General features: G+C 52.9%; 1 protein-coding gene and 1 long non-coding RNA gene across 4 annotated transcripts in view; one reads left to right on the plus strand and one right to left on the minus strand.

Annotated features, from left to right (window-relative positions):
* alg5 (ALG5 dolichyl-phosphate beta-glucosyltransferase) overlaps positions 1–11637 on the minus strand; it is a 40607-nt gene extending 28970 nt beyond the window's left edge. For 2 of the 3 annotated variants that reach the window (XR_015757463.1, XM_087988272.1), the window contains exons 1-3: positions 11413–11586; positions 3917–4091; positions 2941–2987 (exon numbers count right to left, since the gene is read on the minus strand). Coding sequence is in view for 2 of the 3 variants with exons in the window: in XM_087988272.1 (XP_087844398.1) it covers positions 2941–2987; positions 3917–4091; positions 11413–11571 (381 nt within the window). In the remaining variant the exon portion in view is untranslated. Of the gene's footprint in view, positions 1–2940; positions 2988–3916; positions 4092–11412 lie in introns of all 3 variants that reach the window. The other variant, XM_087988273.1, reaches the window with a different exon arrangement.
* A 1376-nt stretch (positions 11638–13013) lies between these two features.
* Positions 13014–13920, plus strand: LOC148149825 (uncharacterized). Its single transcript, XR_015757464.1, has 2 exons — positions 13014–13123; positions 13380–13920. It is a non-coding gene; the product is annotated as an uncharacterized LOC148149825 (long non-coding RNA).
* Positions 13921–20513: the final 6593 nt, after the last annotated feature.

The following is a 20513-nucleotide window of genomic DNA, read 5'->3' on the forward strand; positions in this document are numbered from 1 at the left end:
GCATGAATTTTACTTGTCATTCATCAGAGATGGTTTAAGCAGGGATGTACGATTAAGGTTGCAGAAGACTCTGGTTAAATTGGATTTAGAATATTATGAGCAATTTTGGCCATGTATCTAAGGAAGAATATGCTGGCTTTAGTTTGTGTGGGGTGGGGGTGGTGGTCTTTATTTGCAAGAATGAATGATCCCGGGGAGGGGTATTGTCAGCATTTACAGGGAATTCTGGCGGGGGGAGTGAAGAGAATGGAGGATAGTTGTTGGGAGGGCACTTACCACTTTTCTCTCACTATTTCCTATGACATGTTGAAGTTGCTCAATGCAGTTTAGAAGGATGAGGTAGGAGGTGGGGTCAGGGGGGGTTGAATCTCATTGAAAATTACAGAATACTAAGAGGCATGGATACAGAGGACAAGAAGAAAATGTTTCCAATAACAGGAGAGACTAGGACCCGAAAACACAGCCTCAGAATGAGGGGAAGACCTCTAGAACAGAGACAAGGAGGAATTTCTTCAGACAGAGTGATGAATCCATGGAATTCATTGCCACAGACGGCTGTGAAAGCCAAGTTATTAAGTGCATTTAAGACAGAGATGGCTACATTCTTGATTAATAAGGCAATCAAAAATTATAGGGAGAAGGCAGGAGAACAGGATTGAGAAATATATCAGCTATATTTGAATGGCAGATGGTCCGAATGGCCTGCTTCTGCTCCTATGTTTTATGGTCTTTGCACTCAGACGCAAAGTGAATTTAGTTAGACGTCTAGTTCCTTACAGTAGCCATACGAACTCACAAACCTCTCACCAAGTCCTCGATCAACCTAACTGATTACAAGTTTAAAACAGCTGTCATCAGACTTTTTTCTAATTGGTGTTGGAAGCCTTTAAGGTGATGGCTTACTGAGTGACAGCAAAACATTCACTGGAATGAACCACTATAAAAAGGTAAATGCAATACAAAGAAATGAAGATTCTGGAAATTTGAAACAAAAACAGAAATTGCTGGAGAAACTCAGCAGGTCTGGGAGCATCTGTGGAGGAAAAGCAGAATTAATGTTTCAGGCCCAGTGACCTTTCTTCAGAACTGATGGTCAGTAGGAAAACGTGGTACGTAGAGAGGGGGGAGGGGGAGAGCGTGAGTGTACATAATAGGTGGAGGTAGAACCCAGAGGGAGAGAAAGACAGTTCATGCAGACAATAGGGATGGATAATGGTACAAAAAGGAGAAAAGAAAGCTGATAATAGAATTAGTAAGTGAAAACTGGTTGGCTGCACTGAAAGCAGCCCCTGAGATGACAGGGCCTGTGATGTAGGGATAGGTAAAGGAATGGAGGGTGGTGTTTAGGCCCTAAGCGGAAAATGAAATGCTGTTATTCCAGCTTGCATTCAGCCTCACCAGAGCAGGCCTGAGACAGAAATGTTGCCCAGTAAATCCAATGGTGCGCTGAAGTGCCAGGCAATTGGAAGTTTGGGGTCATTTGTGGACAGAACATAGATGTTCTACAAAGCAGTTGCCCCATCTGCATTTCATCTCCCTAAATGTAAAGGGAATTGCACCGTGAGCAGCAAATACAGTAGACTAGATTGAGTGAAGTGCAGGTAAATCTCTGTTTTGTCTGAGAGGTGGCTAGAGCCTTGCATTGAGAGGAGACAGGAAGTAACTGGCAGGTGCTACACCTTTTACAGTTGCATGGGAAGGTGTCGGGAGTGAAGGGCCAGGTTGTCCCAGAGAGAATGGTCCCTCAGAATGCAGACAAGGGAGGGGAGGGGCTTGCCCAGGCAGACCCATTGTTTCTGCCCCAAGGTACCCATCTCTTTCTACCTTGGTTCTTTTTTTTTCCACAGCTCCGTGTGCTGTACATTTTTGGAGTCTCTCTCTCTCTGTGTTTAAACAATAGTCTGCTTTTTGATTCTTCCTGCCAAAGTGCATGACCTCATTCCTTTCTACACTGAAGTCCATCTACCATGTTTTTGCCCATTCACAACCTATTTATATCCCCTTACAGATTCCTTCATCACCACATCCTTCCATCTATTTTTGTTTCAGCAGCACTCTGTATCCTCCTCCAAGTCATTGGTACAGACACTAAATAGCTGAGACACCAGGACCGATCCTTGTGGCACTCTATTAGTCATGCCTTTCCAATCTGAAAAGATCCTTTAATCCTGACGGTCTTCTGTGTTAGCCAATCCTGAATCCATGATAATACATTACCCTCAATACAAGAAATCCTATCTTACAAAGAGTGATGTTTTATTATTAAGCTAAAAATTTTAAATTTACTGCAACATTTGTGGCGGCACAGTGGCACTGTGGTTAGCACTGCTGCCTCACAGCGTCAGAGACCCGGGTTCAATTCCCGCCTCAGGCGACTGACTGTGTGGAGTTTGCACATTCTCCCAGTGTCTGCTTGGGTTTCCTCCGGGTGCTCCGGTTTCCTCCCACAGTCCAAAGATGTGCAGGTCAGGTGAACTGGCCATGCTAAATTGCCCGTAGTGTTAGGTAAGGGGTAGATGTAGGGGTATGGGTGGGTTGCGCTTCGGCGGGGCAGTGTGGACTTGTTGGGCCGAAGGGCCTGTTTCCATCTAATCTAATCTAATTTACTAGGCTATCTCCATAAAAATAACTTGCAAATGTGTTCTTCCAAAGGACAATGTAAAACATTCATAAAGTAATGCAAACCTTTTTTGTGGTCAAAACAGGGATTTGAAGATAAAAGTTTCATAACTTTCCACAGCAAAGCACAATTTCCTGCAAAGAATTCTCATCAAGTTATTGTTTAAAAATGATATATTTTCCCAAAATAAATAGTAACATTTAACATATTCTGCTATTCTAAAGAGAAAACAAAACTAAGAAAGATAGTGGACTCTCATGTTGCACTATAATTCAAATTCACAAATAACAGTTGGTCTGAAAGAATAAAATTATCACTACCTGTCTTTGTTCCAAATATTCTAAAGCCTCATCCATCATCAGAGGTACTGAAATGGAGTAAAGCAAAAATGAGAACATGGCAACATTTACACGGTGACCACTGTTTACATGATTATCGATATACGAAAGATAGTGGAATATGACACTAACTTAAATTACATTGATTACATGGCAACCAAATACTAGCATCTTTCCAATGGAAAGTATCAATGCAGTTTCCCAGTAAATTCAAATATTGTGATAGTACAAAATAAAATAAAATAAAATAAAATAAAATATTTTGGGGGACAGAAGGGAGGAAGAAAAGTGCTGGAAATCATTATCTGTTTAAGCAGCACATGACCAGTTGAATGGCATCAAGTAGTATGGTTCTAGAAGATATAAAATAGAGACCAAACTATGAGGAGGAAAGCACTTGGGAAAAAAAAAGCTTGAACTGAGATGTTTTTCTGAGTCAAAGGATATCCTGACACTATTGGTTCAAATATGGCAATTTAAAAGATTGAAATTAAAGTAAATCTGGTCAAATTGGGGTCTACATTCTAGGAATGAACCTAAAACAAACAAAACCAAGCAAATCACATGGCAGTAAAGACAGAACAAGGAATCTTAGTTGTTTTGATGAATACTTGGCTCGACACTATTAAGACCAGTGTTCTTTTAGTTCTGGAGCACACATTAAAATATTTTAAATTTTATTTAGCAGAGTTTTTTTTGCAGAAAAGTACAAAGAACAACATTTCTTAACATTCAAATGTCAGTAGAGACTTTGTGCTCAAGTCTCTGGAATGGATCTTGAATCTACAATTTTCAACACAAAAGACAAGAATGCTTTCCGCTGATATAGCTGACATCAAATTATTTCTATCTTCAGGAAAATATAAACTTGTAGAACTCAGAAGCTTATATCTTCTGAAAATTGGAGTGAAAGCCCAGTTAAACTCAACATAACTGTGGTCTTATCAAGAAAACTTACACCTTTCTTCTTCATTATAAGATGGAACAATGACAGATAGTTCTTTTGTGGGAGGATCATGAATACTTGGGAATAACTCCTTCCTGCCAGAATTTGGACTCAAAAAGAATTTTTCTGTCTCTCCAAGACTGACGTTTGGCATTTTAATAGCAGTCACGTGTGCGGTTAACAACAGCTGCAAAAAGACAAGAATACCAAGTATAAAATATACAATGTGACATTACAGATATGGAGGGTCTTCAAGTTCAGATAAACAGTTTGTTAGACATTTTTTCATTATATTTTTTCACTCCTGCAGGATGGTTTCATATTTACAAGAATCAGATCAATCCTGAGATTGATTTCATTTCGGACCAAGTAAAAGGGATGCTAACAATAACAAAGTCAACAATAGGGACTTGCAATACTTTGTGAGCCTTGAGATTTTATTTTCTCATCAAAAGGTCAGAACAATAGATGCTTTTAACATCAGGGCATATTTGAAGAGAAATCAGTGTATATTTTGAACATCACCAAATCTCAAAAAGAAATGAAAAAAGCTATCAAGACACATTTGAACATCACCAAATCTCAAAAAGAAATGAAAAAAGCTATCAAGACACATTTGAACAAAATACTGAATTATTTACAGATTCCACTCAAGAGAAGCTCCAGAATTAATATTTTCACGATAATAAAATACTGCCAGGCATTTTTAGCATTAAAATATTATAGTACTTTAGATTGATTGTGTACCAAAAATATTGACTTTTAAATGAGATTCAAAGAGTGTCTTCTCACTATTACATCACAAAGCACAAATGTTGAGCCATGAAAAGATGTGACAGTTGATAAATTTTGCAATATGTGTTAACTGGTATATTGTGATAATTGAATGAAGTGCACCCATTTTGTTCTGAACACAGCTGTGATCAGCAACATCGCTTTTCAATTGATATCAATATTGGTATAATACATGCACACTGATTGATCTTCTATTTTGTAAGGGTAGTTTGAAAAAAAATTGGAAAGAGTTAGACTAATAATGCACCAATGAAAATCCAGGAATTTTATGGTAGAAATTGGTAAACGAAAAGCTTTTTCATTAAAAAAAAGTGATTATCTATACATAGCCTTTCATCACTTCAGGATGTTTCAAAAAACTTCATAGCCAATTCACTAATTTTGAAATCCAAAGACAGCGGCTATATTGGGAAATATGGCAGATAACACATGCTTAGACATAAACTACCAGTTTACAGGAATAAATGTTGGTCAGGTCATAAAGAACCCCTTTTTTTTAGAAATAGAATAGTCCAACACAGTGTGATGGATCAAATGATCTGTGTTGTATAATTCTAAGTTTGATAGTAAGTTACTGAAGCAAGCAACAGATATCTATGTGAGGCTGTTTTATACATTGATGAAGAGAATGTGATTAGGGAAAGTTATCAACTGTCATTGCTTTCTCCTATTCCTAAAAATTTCTTTATTATTTAAGTTACAGTGCAGACTCTTAGCCTCTTAGCAGCAGTAACCCTACAGAACAGAGAACATATGAAGTAACAAATGGAGCATGTAGGAAAGGTACCACCATAATAACAAGCAACTTTAATAGAAATGGAAATTGGGATGAATCAAGTTGGCAAGGATAGTCTACAAATTAATGGAGTGTATTTGTACAAGTTCTCACAGCAGCACATTTTAGGGCTCAGCAGTAGCAGGCTATTCTAGACCTGTTAATATCCAATGAAACAAGATTAATCAATAACCTCATAGGAAAGGATCCTATGAGGCACAATAGTGAACAAGAGGCAAGTTATCCCAGTTTTAAAAATGAGGCAGAGAGACGACAGGTTTCCTGTACACCCCACAAGATGCAGTCACTCTGCTGAAATGCCTCCACATTTTCTCGCTCTTTAATGAGTTTCCCTTGGTGGTCCTTGCAACACCATAACAAAAATCACAATAAAGCAACATAAAGACCCATTAAAGTCCGCATTTAAGGCGAGTTAATTATTACTGTTTTGTTAATAAAACTTGGATTGTTTACATTAGAGCGTTGAAGGCTGAGGGTACTTGATAGAGGTATGCAAATTATTACAGGCATGGAATAGAGTGGATAATCTGAATTTTTTTCCCAGGGTGGAAATGTCAAATACTAGGTTGAATACATAGCTTTAAGGCAAGAGGAGAAACATTTAAAAGGAGATGTGCGATGAAGGAGGTGGTAGGTGCCTGGAACGCACTGCTGGGTAGGTGTTAGAAGCAAATACAACACAACATAAGAGGCATTAGACAGACACATGAACAAGCAAGGAATAGAGGGATATGGCCTATGTGCAGGCAGACTAGATTAGTGTAGAATGGCATCTTGGTCGACACCATGCTGTACTATAAGAAGAAAAATAGTGACAATATATTCATTTGATGCAGAAAGTTTCAGTTTAACAGTGTTTGATAGAAGTCCTGTGTGTTACAGCTTACAGCAACTGAAGGTGAAATCACCACCATGACTATGGTGGTGTCATCAGCGAACTTGTAAATGGCATTAGTCTGGTATTTGGCGACGCAGTCATGGTATACAGTGAGTACAGTAGGGGGCTGACTACGCACCCCTGGGAAGCTTCAGTGTTGAGTGTTAGTGAGGATGAACTGTTGTCCCCCAATCTTCACTGATTGTGTCCTGTGAGTCAGGAAACTGAGGATCCAGTGGCAGAGAATGGGGCTTAGTCAGAGATCACTAAGTTTAGTAATCAGTCGAGGGGATAATAGTGTTGAAGGCTGAACTGTAGTCAATGAGTAGGATTTGTAACAGAGCTGTTCATGGTGTCAAGATGTTCTAGGGAGGAGTGAAATGCAAGTGATATGGCATCTGACATGGATCTGTTGGTCCAATAAGCAAATTGGAGTGGGACAAGAGTAGTGGGGAGGCTGGAGTTGATTAATGCCATGATCAGCCTTTCAAAGCACTTCATGACCACCAAAGTTAGGGCCACTGAACAGTAGTCATTGAGACATGCTGCATGAGCCTTCTTAGGCACAGGGATAATGTTGGCCCTCTTGAAACAGGCAGTGACAGTAGCCTGCTGAAGGGAGAGGTTGAAGATGTCAGAGAAGACCTGTGCCAGTTGATCTGCACACGCTCAGAATGCACGGCCTGCTACTCCAACTGGTCCCATCACTTTCCTTAGATTCACACGAAGGAAAACTGATCTGACCTCTGATGCAGTGACTGTTGGGATAGGTTCGTCAGGACTTGTCGGAATAGGTGTTACCTCTCTGCCGAAATTCTGCTCAAAGCGAGCATAGAAGGCGTTGAGACAATCTGGGAGGGATGTGTCATCGTCTGTTAACTTGCACGGTCACTTTTTACAACCTGTGGTGTCATTCAGTCCTTTCCTTAGTCGCTGGGTGTCTGTGTGGGCCTCTAGTTTGGATTGGTTTTAGTCCTTGGCTGTCTTAATGGCTCTGCGAAGGTCATACTTGAATTCCTTTTATTTGAGTGGGTCTCCTGATCTGAAGGCCTCATGTCTGGTTTTTAGCAGGTTCTGTATGTCCTGATTTATCCAGGGTTTCCTATTGGGGAACACCCCGATTGACTTCCTTGGTATGCAGTCCTCCACACACTTGCTGATAAAGTCTGTGACGGTGGTGGTGTACTCATCCAAGGTACCTGCACACTGTCTGAACATATTCCAATCAGCTGTTTCCAGACAGCACTGGAGTTGATCCTCTGCCTCCTCCGACCAGCATTGGACCTGCATCCGCAAGAAGGTCTCCTACTTGTGCTTTTGCCTGTAAGCCAGTAGAAGAAACACGGCATTGTGGTCGGAGTTCCCAAAATGAGGGCGGGGGATGCAGCGGTAGGCATCTTTCATAGTGGTGTAGTAGTGGTTTAAAATGCTCAGGCCACTGGTGAGGCAAGTAATGTTCTGGTGGTACTTGGGCAACACCTTCCTTAGATTGGCTTGATTGAAGTTGCCAGTTACAATAAACAGGGACTCGGGGTGTTCCGCCTCCAGGGTGTTAGTGGTGGAGGATAGCATATCCAGAGTTTCCTCAACCTTTTGCTTGTGGCAGTATGTACACAGCAGCTAACATAATTGCGGTAACTTCCCGTGGTAGATACAAGGGGCGGCATTTGATGGTGAGGAATTCAAGGTTTGGGGAGCAGTGGCTGCCCAGGGTTGCAATGTCTTTGCACCAAAAGTTGTTGATTAAAAAGTAAACCCCTCCACCTTTTGTCTTACCTGAGGATGCTATACAGTCCGTACAATGGATAGAAAAACCATTAGCCTAAAGTGCGCAGTCACAAATGAATATGTTGAGCCAGACTTCTGTGAAGCAGAGTGCGCAGTAGTCCTGCAGTTCCTGCTGAAAGCTGAGCAATGATCCATCTTGTTCTCCCGAGGTTGTACATTTTTCCATGGAGCTGAGGCTGAGGGGTTGACCTTATAGAGACTTACAAAATCATGGGGCATAGGAACAGTAAATATCCAAAGCATGTTCGTAGGATAGGGGAATCCAAAACTGGAGGGTATAGGTTTAATGTGAGGAAAGATTTAAAAGGGACCTGAGGGGCAACCTTTTCACACAGAGGGTGGTGCACGTATTGAATGATCTGCTGGAGGAAGTGGTGGAGTTGGATATAATTACAACATTTAAAACACATCTGGATGGGTACATGAATACGAAGGGTTTAAGGTTGGCTAATGGGACTAGCTTAGATTAGGATATCTCATCAGCATGGACATGTTGGACTGAAGGGTCTGCTTCTGTGCTGTACAATTCTATGACTTTATAAAAACACTTGGGTCAAACTCCTGAAGCTTCCTTCGTGACAGTCCTATGGATCCTCCCCTTGGAATCTTACACTATGATAGGAATATACTTATTCTGAGTATTAGGAAATATGCCCTTAGATGTCTGCAAGTCATAGAGTCATAGAGATGTACAGCTAAGTCCTTTTCTATTGACCAATTTCCGAGTGTCATCTCCCAGTTCCTTTCAGCTAGTTCTGATTTCATGGTCACATTGTTGATCGCGAATTCAAAATACGAACCTTAGATCCAGTCCCTCACTTTCAAACAGGATGTCAAATTCAACCAGGTTGTGGTCCTGCTCCTACAACAGATATTCTCTTACACAACAACTAATCCAATATAACATAGTGTACTCCTGTAGCAACAAGTTCTAGAACTAATCTCGAAAGCATTCTAGAAACTCCTCATTCAGCTTGCTATCACCACTGTGATTTTTTTCCCCCAATTTCTACACAGATTATCGTTGGACCTTTGTTGCAAACACCTAATATTTAGTTTGTATATTTTGCTCTACACTGTGGTTACTGTTACAGGGCCTGTAGACCTCTCCCAGTAATATTGTCTTGCCTCTAAGTGCTCCTTAAATTCACTGAAACCAATTCCATCCCCGCAGCCCTCCAATCCCTCTGCTCTAATCCCAACCTCACCATCAAGCCAGCGGATAAAGGGAGCGCAGTGGTAGTCTGGCGCACTGACCTCTACACCGCTGAAGCCAAACGCCAACTCGAGGACACCTCTTCCTACTGCCCACTCGACCATGACCCCAACCCCCATCACCAAACCATCATCTCCCAGACCATACAGAACCTCATCACCTCAGGAGATCTCTCACCCACAGCTTCCAACCTCATAGTCCAGGAACCCTGCACTGCCCGGTTCTACCTCCTTCCCAAGATCCACAAGCCTGACCACCCTGGCCGACCCATTGTCTCAGCATGCTCCTGCCCCACTGAACTTATCTCTACCTACCTCGACACTGTCCTATCCCCCCTAGTCCAGGAACTCCCCACATACGTTCGAGACACCACCCAGGCCCTCCACCTCCTCCAAGACTTCCGTATCCACGATGGATATCCAATCCCTCTATACCTCCATCCGCCATGACCAGGGCCTCCGTTTTTTTCCTCTCCAGACGTCCCCAACAGCACCCTTCCACCGACACTCTCATTCGTTTGGCCGAACTGGTCCTCACCCTTAATTTCTCCTTTGAATCCTCCCACTTCCTCCAGACCAAAGGGGTAGCCATGGGCACATGTATGGGCCCCAGCTATGCCTGTCTCTTTGTTGACTAGTTGATCTTCCGTAATTACACTGGTACCACTCCCCACCTCTTCCTCCGCTACATTGATGACTGCATTGGTGCCACCTCGTGCTCCCGCGAGGAGGTTGAGCAATTCATCAACTTCACCAACACATTCCACCCTGACCTTAAATTTACCTGGACCATCTCTGACACAACCCTCCCCTTCCTGGACCTCTCCATCTCCATTAGTGACGACCGACTTGACACCAACATTTTTTACAAACCCACCAACTCCCACAGCTACCTGGATTACACCTCTTCCCACCCTACCTTCTGCAAAAATGCCATCCCGTATTCCCAATTCCTCCGCCTCCGCCGTATCTGCTCCCAGGAGGACCAGTTCCACCACAGAACACACCAGATGGCCTCCTTCTTTAGAGACCGCAATTTCCCTTCTCACGTGGTTAAAGATGCCCTCCAACGCATCTCGTCCACATCCCGCACCTCCGCCCTCAGACCCCACCCCTCCAACCGTAACAAGGACAGAACGCCCCTGGTGCTCACCTTCCACCCTACAAACCTCCGCATAAACCAAATCATCCGCTGACATTTCCGCCACCTCCAAAAAGACCCCACCACCAGGGATATATTTCCCTCCCCACCCCTTTCCGCCTTCCACAAAGACTGTTCCCTCCATGACTACCTGGTCAGGTCCACGCCCCCCTACGACCCACCCTCCCATCCTGGCACTTTCCCCTGCCACCGCAGGAACTGTAAAACCTGTGCCCACACCTCCATCCAAGGCCCTAAAGGAGCCTTCCATATCCATCAAAGTTTTACTTGCACATCCACTAATATCATTTATTGTATCCGTTGCTCCCGATGAGGTCTCCTCTATATTGGGGAGACTGGGCGGCTCCTAGCAGAGCGCTTTAGGGAACATCTCAGGGACACCCGCACCAATCAACCACACCGCCCTGTGGCCCAACATTTCAACTCCCCCTCCCACTCTGCCGAGGATATGGAGGTGCTGGGCCTCCTTCACCGCCGCTCCCTCACCACCAGACGCCTGGAGGAAGAACGCCTCATCTTCCGCCTCGGAACACTTCATCCCCAGGGCATCAATGTGGACTTCAACAGTTTCCTCATTTCCACTTCCCCCACCTCACCCTAGTTCTAAACTTCCAGCTCCACACTGTCTCTTTGACTTGTCCGGACTTGTCCGACCTGCCCAGCTCCTTTCCCACCTATCCACTCCACCCTCTCCTCCCTGACCTACCACCTTCATCCCCTCCCCCACTGACCTATTGTACTCTATGCTACTCTCTCCCCACCCCCACCCTCCTCTAGCTTATCTCTCCACGCTTCAGGCTCACTGCCTTTATTCCTGATGAAGGGCTTTTGCCCGAAACGTCGATTTTGCTGAAGCTCCTCGGATGCTGCCTGACCTGCTGTGCTCTTCCAGCACCACTGATCCAACCTGGAGCTGTCTGTCGACTGGAAGCTGCCCTGGGAGAGACTGTCACAGCGAGCGGACTCACCAGGAGCAAGACCGTGAGGGCAATAGCGACCACCACCAGCAGTACTTCACCGGGATCGAATTCCATTACCCAGGGTCGACAACCGCCAGCGGCTTCTCCCTCCTCCCTAACAACCGCGCGAGCCTATGACGGCGGGACAACGAGGCGGAAGCGAGCACCCGGCCGGGGAATCGACGAGGGTGCTGCAAGCAGCAAGAGGCTCCCCCTGAGCCGCAACATCGGCGGCTCCTCTGCCTGCAGCGCCACCCCTCGGCGCCCGCCTACCGTCGCTGCAGCCAAGTACGTGGTTCAACTTTCAGGGCGTGGGAGTGAGCGGAGCAGGAGCATCTGTGTGCAGTCCGGCCTGTCGGTGTGACCGATGCTGATCTTGGGCTTCACTTTCCCCCGGCTCCCCGTATCCTCCAAGGGCAGAAATCACACAGGTTATAGTCCAACAGGTGTATTTGAAATCACAAAGAAATTTCTAAGCGCTGCTCCTTCGTCAGGTGCAGTGAGAAAGAAGCGCACAGAACTTACAGCCAGAGAGATCAAGGGCAGAGATCATACAAATAGTGCGACTGGAGTGTTGAATAAGTTTCTGCAGGTGACCAAGAGTCTCCAAGGCAGCATCAACTCTATTTCAGACTTGTAACTTGTGTCTTCCAGAGTGAAAACTGAGGCACAATGTTTTTCTTTGCCATTTCCTCATTCTCATGATAATTCTTCCTCCTCTGGTATGAGGGACCAACAGCTATTATTTATTGTAGCAACTTTCTTCCTTTTTGCATACTATTAAATCCGCTTGCCATGTTTTAAGATCTAGACAACTCTGATTCCCCCATACTGGAGACAATATTTGAAGAGATGCTTATATGGGTCACAACGGTATCAGAATCGAGAGTGTGGTGCTGGAAAAGCACAGAAGGTCAGGCGGCATCCGAGGAGCAGGAGAATCGACATTTCAGGCATAAGCCCTTCATCACACGAATTGCCTGAAATGTCGATTTTCCTGCTCCTCAGATGCCGCCTGACCTGCTGTGCTTTTCCAGCACCACTCTCAACTCTGATCTCTTGCATCTGCAGTCCTCACCTTCTCCTCATATCGGATCACCAATTCCCACAAGCTACAGATATACGATAGATTGAAGTGTTCAGGGACACCCTCCTGCTTAGTTGAGATTTTGAACAACTGCTCCACTGGTCCCAACTGTTCTCTTAAATTAACATAAAAGATGCCAAGGCGTGATTCAGAAAAGTAGAAATCTCCACATGTTAATGCCAAAGTTATTCCCTCAAACAACAATGTAATAACACTGCATTTTTCACTCTGTAAGAATCGGATGGGTGGAATGTTTGTTCATGAAGGGTATTGCTTTATACTGTTTTCATTTTTCCATTCATGTAAGTTACACCAACAAGTCCAGCATTTATTGCCTATCTTGAATTACCCTTGAAAAGATGGTGCTGAGTTGTTATCTTAAACTGTTGCAATCCATTTGTTGTCAGTACATCCACAATGACATTACTAAAGGACTTTCAGGATTTTATCCCAGCAACAGTGAAGGAAACATTGAGAATATTCCTTCATCCTCTTGACCTGAGCTCAGCAGATGATGGACTGGCCTTGAGGATTTAGCAAGTAAGTTATTGCAGAATTCCAAGTTTCTGAACTGCTCTTGTAGCAAAATATATAGAGTTCAGTTTCTGGTCAATATGTCCAAATAATTTTGGGGGATTCAATAAAAGCAACACCAGCACATTTGGTTAGCACTTCAAACAACAATGCAATGACAATACATTTTTCCCTCTATCAGAGTTAGATATGTGGAATGTTTGTTAGATATGCGGAATGGTATTGCTTTACACATTTTTCACTTGTTCATTGCTTTAAACAGACAAGTCTTCCATCACTGTCACACAGTGGCAGTAGCGTTTACATGATGCACTGCGACAATTCACGAAAGTTCCATCAAAAGTACCTGCAACATCCACCTCAGAGAAGGATGAAGCCTAAGCTAGAACGTTGTCCAGGTCATGTGTGTGGATATAGTGGGAGCAGGCAGCTTGAGGTGGCTGGCGGTGAGAGCGGGAGCAGGCTATCCGGGGTGGCCAGTGGGAAGAGTGGGATTCATGAGTCCAGGGTGGCAATGGGGTGAGGGGGGATGTTGAGCCTTTGTGAGGAGTGCAAATCCAGCATGACCAGGCACTTAAGAACTGTGCTGTTGAACTGTTAACTGTGTTTCTTTGTTTTTCCACTTTTAGTAAGAAGGACTGCAATATTAACTCTTTACCATTGTTTTCCTTATTTGTCTGGTTTGTACCTAAGAATCTGTACCTAGGTACCTTTGTACCTAAGATAGTGCTGTAAGTGATGACTTGTAAACTTTTCACTGTAATCATGTGAGTATATGTGACAATAAACCTAGTTCAGTTGAATTCATGTCTGATTCTCACAAATGAAGATCATGCAATCATCAGGGGCAACTCCACTTTGACCAGAGATGGGAGGAAAGGTATTTGACAAAGCAGCTAAAGGTAGTTGGGCCTAGGACACCATCCTGAAGAACTCCTGCAGAGATATCTTGGGACTGAGATGATTTGTGCTAGTTATGATCTCAATAGTTGGTGCATTCTGTTCTGTTTACAACAGTCAAATGCTGTAATGTTATCTTGTCCTGACATCTTTTTTAAAAGTGCTCTATTTAGTTTAGTGACAGATAATCTATTGTTATCAGCATTATTTGTTGCCATTTCAGTGCAATTAAGGACTACAGTTGGAAAATTCTTCATAAGTTGTCATACATCCAATTCTTTAAATATTATGGTGTTATTTAGTTGTGATTTAGTTAGGATACAAACTCGATGGGGCAAATGGCTTATTTTCTGCTCCTATGGTGTTAAAACTGACCTTTTCTCACCATAAACTTTAGGAAGAATACAGTGTTTAATTTAATCATATTAGATGTGCAGTATTTTGAATAAATACAATAATATATATGCAGCGTGGTTAAAAGGAGTTGCAAAATGTTGCTTCCGGAGGCTGCAGACTGCAGTTGTCAATCATCGTGCCTGGACTAACCAGTCACATGGTTGCCATTTCCCTTCAGCACATTCAACACTGCAAAATAAAAATAAAATAAAGCTTACCACGCGGCCTGGTCGTCGACAACGCGGGGATTGCAGGACAAGAAGGAGAAAACAAAATCAGCGCAATTCAATGAAGGAAGAAAGCTCGTAAATATTATGGTCTCTTTGAGGAATCTGCGAATCTATATCGCAGGTTCACATGGTTCAGAAAGAAGGAGAAGGATGGCGGCTGGATTCAAGTGTGTCAGAGGCAGAGGGAGGAGGGGGAGAGAGGGAGGAGGGGGAGAGAGGGAGTGGGGGGGAGGGGAGAGAGGGAGTGGGGGCGGGGAGGGGGAGAGAGGGAGTGGGGGCGGGGAGGGGGAGAGAGGGAGTGGGGGGGGGGAGGGGAGAGAGGGAGTGGGGGGGGGGAGGGGAGAGAGGGAGTGGGGGGGGGGAGGGGAGAGAGGGAGTGGGGGGGGGGAGGGGAGAGAGGGAGTGGGGGAGGGGAGAGAGGGAGTGGGGGAGGGGAGAGAGGGAGTGGGGGAGGGGAGAGAGGGAGTGGGGGGGGGGGAGGGGAGAGAGGGAGTGGGGGGGGGGGGGGGAGGGGAGAGAGGGAGTGGGGGGGGGGGGGGAGGGGAGAGAGGGAGTGGGGGGGGGGGGGGGAGGGGAGAGAGGGAGTGGGGGGGGGGAGGGGAGAGAGGGAGTGGGGGGGGGGGGAGGGGAGAGAGGGAGTGGGGGGGGGGGAGGGGAGAGAGGGAGTGGGGGGGGGGGAGGGGAGAGAGGGAGTGGGGGGGGGGGAGGGGAGAGAGGGAGTGGGGGGGGGGGAGGGGAGAGAGGGAGTGGGGGGGGGGGAGGGGAGAGAGGGAGTGGGGGGGGGGAGGGGAGAGAGGGAGTGGGGGGGGGGAGGGGAGAGAGGGAGTGGGGGGGGGGGAGGGGAGAGAGGGAGTGGGGGGGGGGGAGGGGAGAGAGGGAGTGGGGGGGGGGAGGGGAGAGAGGGAGTGGGGGGGGGGAGGGGAGAGAGGGAGTGGGGGGGGGGGAGGGGAGAGAGGGAGTGGGGGGGGGGGAGGGGAGAGAGGGAGTGGGGGGGGGGGAGGGGAGAGAGGGAGTGGGGGGGGGGAGGGGAGAGAGGGAGTGGGGGGGGGGAGGGGAGAGAGGGAGTGGGGGGGGGGAGGGGAGAGAGGGAGTGGGGGGGGGAGGGGAGAGAGGGAGTGGGGGGGGGAGGGGAGAGAGGGAGTGGGGGGGGGGAGGGGAGAGAGGGAGTGGGGAGGGGGGGAGAGAGGGAGTGGGGAGGGGGGGAGAGAGGGAGTGGGGGGGGGAGAGAGAGGGAGTGGGGGGGGGGAGAGAGAGGGAGTGGGGGGGGGGAGAGAGAGGGAGTGGGGGGGGGGAGAGAGAGGGAGTGGGGGGGGGAGAGAGAGGGAGTGGGGGGGGGGAGAGAGAGGGAGTGGGGGGGGGGAGAGAGAGGGAGTGGGGGGGGGGAGAGAGAGGGAGTGGGGGGGGGGAGAGAGAGGGAGTGGGGGGGGGGGAGAGAGGGAGTGGGGGGGGGGGGAGAGAGGGAGTGGGGGGGGGGGAGAGAGGGAGTGGGGGGGGGGAGAGGGGGAGTGGGGGGGGGAGAGAGGGAGTGGGGGGGGGGGAGAGAGGGAGTGGGGGGGGAGTGGGGGGGGGGAGAGAGGGAGTGGGGGGGGGGGAGAGAGGGAGTGGGGGGGGGGGAGAGAGGGAGTGGGGGGGGGAGAGAGGGAGTGGGGGGGGGGGAGAGAGGGAGTGGGGGGGGGAGAGAGGGAGTGGGGGGGGGGAGTGGGGGGGGGGAGTGGGGGGGGGGGAGAGGGAGTGGGGGGGGGGGAGTGGGGGGGGGGAGAGAGGGAGTGGGGGGGGGGGAGTGGGGGGGGGGAGAGAGGGAGTGGGGGGGGGGAGAGAGGGAGTGGGGGGGGGGAGTGGGGGGGGGGGAGTGGGGGGGGGGAGAGAGGGAGTGGGGGGGGGGGAGTGGGGGGGGGAGAGAGGGAGTGGGGGGGGGGAGTGGGGGGGGGAGTGGGGGGGGGGGAGTGGGGGGGGGGGAGAGGGGGGGGGAGTGGGGGGGGGGGAGTGGGGGGGGGAGAGAGGGAGTGGGGGGGGGGAGAGAGGGAGTGGGGGGGGGGGAGTGGGGGGGGGGGAGTGGGGGGGGGGAGAGAGGGAGTGGGGGGGGGGGAGTGGGGGGGGGAGAGAGGGTGGGGGGGGGGGGAGTGGGGGGGGGAGTGGGGGGGGGGGAGTGGGGGGGGGGAGAGGGGGGGGAGTGGGGGGGGGGGAGGGGGGGGGAGGGGGGAGTGGGGGGGGGGGAGAGGGGGAGTGGGGAGAGAGGGGGAGTGGGGGGGGGGAGAGAGGGGGAGTGGGGGGGGGGAGAGAGGGAGTGGGGGGGGGAGAGAGGGGTGGGGGGGGGAGTGGGGAGTGGGGGGGGGGGGGAGAGGGAGTGGGGGGGGGGGAGAGAGGGAGGGGGGGGGAGGGGTGGGGGGGGGGGGAGTGGTGGGGGGGGGGGGAGAGGGGGAGTGGGGGGGGGGGAGAGGGGGAGTGGGGGGGGGGAGAGAGGGAGTGGGGGGGGGGAGGGGGAGTGGGGGGGGGGAGAGGGGGAGTGGGGGGGGGGGGAGTGGGGAGTGGGGGGGGGGAGAGGGAGTGGGGGGGGGGGAGTGGGGGGGGGAGTGGGGGGGGGGGGAGTGGGGGGGGGGGAGAGGGGGGGGGAGTGGGGGGGGGGGAGAGGGGGGGGGGAGAGGGGGAGTGGGGGGGGGAGAGGGGGAGTGGGGAGAGAGGGGGAGTGGGGGGGGGGAGAGAGGGGAGTGGGGGGGGGGAGAGAGGGAGTGGGGGGGGGAGAGAGGGAGTGGGGGGGGGGAGAGAGGGAGTGGGGGGGGGGGAGAGAGGGAGTGGGGGGGGGGGGGAGAGAGGGAGTGGGGGGGGGGGAGAGAGGGAGTGGGGGGGGGGGAGAGAGGAGTGGGGGGGGGGGAGAGGGTGGGGGGGGGGGGAGAGAGGGAGTGGGGGGGGGGGAGAGGGGGAGTGGGGGGGGGGGAGAGGGGGAGTGGGGGGGGGGAGAGAGGGAGTGGGGGGGGGGAGGGGGAGTGGGGGGGGGGGGAGGGGGAGTGGGGGGGGGGAGAGGGGGAGTGGGGGGGGGGGGAGAGGGGGAGTGGGGGGGGGGGGGGGGAGTGGGGGGGGGGAGTGGGGAGTGGGGGGGGGGAGAGTGGAGTGGGGGGGGGGGGAGGGGGAGTGGGGGGGGGGAGAGGGGAGTGGGGGGGGGGAGAGGGAGTGGGGGGGGGGAGAGAGGGGAGTGGGGGGGGGGGGGAGTGGGGAGTGGGGGGGGGGGGAGAGGGAGTGGGGGGGGGGAGTGGGGGGGGGGGAGAGAGGGAGTGGGGGGGGGGAGTGGGGGGGGGGGGAGAGAGGGAGTGGGGGGGGGGGAGGGGGGGGGGAGTGGGGGGGGGGGGGGAGTGGGGGGGGGGGGGAGTGGGAGTGGGGGGGGGGAGTGGGGGGGGGGGAGAGAGGGAGTGGGGGGGGGGGTGTGGGGGGGGGGGAGTGGGGGGGAGAGGGGGAGTGGGGGGGGGGGGGAGTGGGAGTGGGGGGGGGGAGTGAGGGGGTGGGGGGGGGAGAGGGGGAGTGGGGGGGGGGGGGAGAGGGGGAGTGGGGGGGGGGGGAGAGGGGAGTGGGGGGGGGGGAGTGGGAGTGGGGGGGGGGAGAGGGGAGTGGGGGGGGGAGTGGGTGGGGGGGGGGTGGGGAGTGGGGGGGGGGGGGGGAGGGAGTGGGGGGGGGAGGGGAGTGGGGGGGGGGGGGAGTGGGGGGGGGGGGAGGGGGAGTGGGGGGGGGTGGGGGGGGGGGAGAGGAGTGGGGGGGGGGGAGTGGGGTGGGGGGGGGGGAGTGGGGGGGGGGTGGTGGGTGGGGGGGGGGGAGTGGGGGGGGTGGGGGGGGGGGGAGTGGGGTGTGGGGGGGGGGGGAGTGGGGGGGGGGGGGGGAGGGAGTGGGGGGGGGGGGAGTGGGGGGGGAGTGGGGGGTGGGGGGGGGGGGGGGAGTGGGGGGGGGGGGGGGGAGTGGGGGGGGGGGAGAGGGGAGTGGGGGGGGGGGGAGTGGGGGGAGAGGGGGAGTGGGGGGGTGGGGGAGAGGGGGAGTGGGGGGGGGGAGTGGGGGAGTGGGGGGGGGGGGGGAGAGGGGGTGTGGGGGTGGGGGGGGAGTGGGGAGTGGGGAGTGGGGGGGAGTGGGGTGGGGGGTGGGGGGAGTGAGTGGGGGTGGGGGTGGGGGGGGGGAGTGGGGGTGGGGGGAGTGGGGGGAGTGGGGGAGTGGGGGGAGGTGGGGAGTGGGGGGGGGTGGGGGGGGTGTGGGGGTGGGGGGGGAGTGGGGGGGAGTGGGGTGGGGGGGGTGGTGGGGGTGGGGGGGGAGAGGGGGAGTGGGGGGGAGTGGGGGGAGTGGTGGGGAGTGGGGGGGGAGTAGGGGGGAGTGGGGGTGGTGGGGGTGGGGGGGGAGTGGGTGGGGAGTGGGGGGGGAGTGGGGAGTGGGTGGGGAGTAGGGGGAGGGTGGGGAGTGGGTGGGGAGTAGGGGGGGGAGTGGGTGGGGGAGTGGGGGGGAGGGGAGTGGGGGGAGGTGGGGGGTGGTGGGGAGTAGGGGGAGTGGGTGGGGAGTAGGGGGAGTGGTGGGGAGTGGGGGGAGTGGGTGGGGAGTGGGGTGGGTGGGGAGTAGGGGGGGGAGTGGGGGAGTGGGTGGGGAGTAGGGGGGGGAGTGGTGGGGAGTGGGTGGGGAGTAGGGGGAGAGAGTGGGGAGTGGGTGGGGAGTAGGGGGGAGAGAGTGGGGAGTGGGTGGGGAGTAGGGGGAGGGGTGGGGAGTGGGGGGTGGGGAGTGGGGGGAGTGGTGGGGAGTAGGGGGAGAGAGTGGGGAGTGGGTGGGGAGTAGGGGGAGAGAGTGGGGGAGTGGGTGGGGAGTGTGGGGAGTGGTGGGGAGTGGGGGGGAGTGAGTGGGGAGTGGGTGGGGGAGTGGGTGGGGAGTAGGGGGAGGGTGGTGGGGAGTGGGTGGGGAGTAGGGGGGAGAGAGTGGGGAGTGGGTGGGGAGTAGGGGGGAGGGGAGTGGGGGGAGTGGGGTGGGGAGTGGGGGAGTAGGGGGGAGTGGGTGGGGAGTGGGGGGAGTGGGGGAGGGTGGGGGGAGTGGGTGGGGAGTAGGGGGAGGGAGTGGGGAGTGGGTGGGGAGTAGGGGGAGGGAGTGGGGAGTGGGTGGGGAGTAGGGGGAGAGAGTGGGGAGTGGGTGGGGAGTAGGGGGAGGAGTGGGGAGTGGGTGGGGAGTAGGGGGAGAGAGTGGGGAGTGGGTGGGGAGTAGGGGGAGGGAGTGGGGAGTGGGTGGGGAGTAGGGGGAGGAGTGGGGAGTGGGTGGGGAGTAGGGGGGGGGAGTGGGTGGGGAGTAGGGGGAGAGAGTGGGGAGTGGGTGGGGAGTAGGGGGAGAGAGTGGGGAGTGGTGGGGGAGTAGGGGGAGGGAGTGGGGGAGTGGGGGTGGGGAGTAGGGGGAGTGGGGTGGGGGAGTGGGGGGGGAGAGTGGGGGGAGAGGTGGGGGAGTGGGTGGGGAGTAGGGGGGAGGGGTGGGGAGTGGGGGGGAGTGGGGGGGTGGGGAGTAGGGGGGGTGGGGAGTGGGTGGGAGTAGGGGGGGGAGTGGGGAGTGGGTGGGGAGTAGGGTGGGGAGTGGGTGGGGGTGGTGGGGGGGAGTGGGTGGGGAGTGGGGGTGGGGAGTGGGGGGGGGTGGGGAGTGGGTGGGAGTAGGGGGGGAGTGGGTGGGGAGTAGGGGGGGGGGAGTGGGTGGGGAGTAGGGGGGGGAGAGTGGGTGGGGAGTAGGGGGGGGGAGTGGGTGGGGAGTAGGGGGGGGAGTGGTGGGGTAGGGGAGGGAGTGGTGGGGAGTAGGGGGAGTGGGTGGGGAGTGGGTGAGTAGGGGGAGTGGGTGGGGAGTAGGGGGGAGTGGGTGGGGAGTAGGGGGGAGGGGGTGGGGAGTGG

This window comes from Chiloscyllium plagiosum, unplaced genomic scaffold (genome assembly GCF_037043375.1).
Source record: "Chiloscyllium plagiosum isolate Xiang-an unplaced genomic scaffold, Cpla_swu_hap1 HiC_scaffold_6, whole genome shotgun sequence".
NCBI lineage: Eukaryota > Metazoa > Chordata > Chondrichthyes > Orectolobiformes > Hemiscylliidae > Chiloscyllium > Chiloscyllium plagiosum.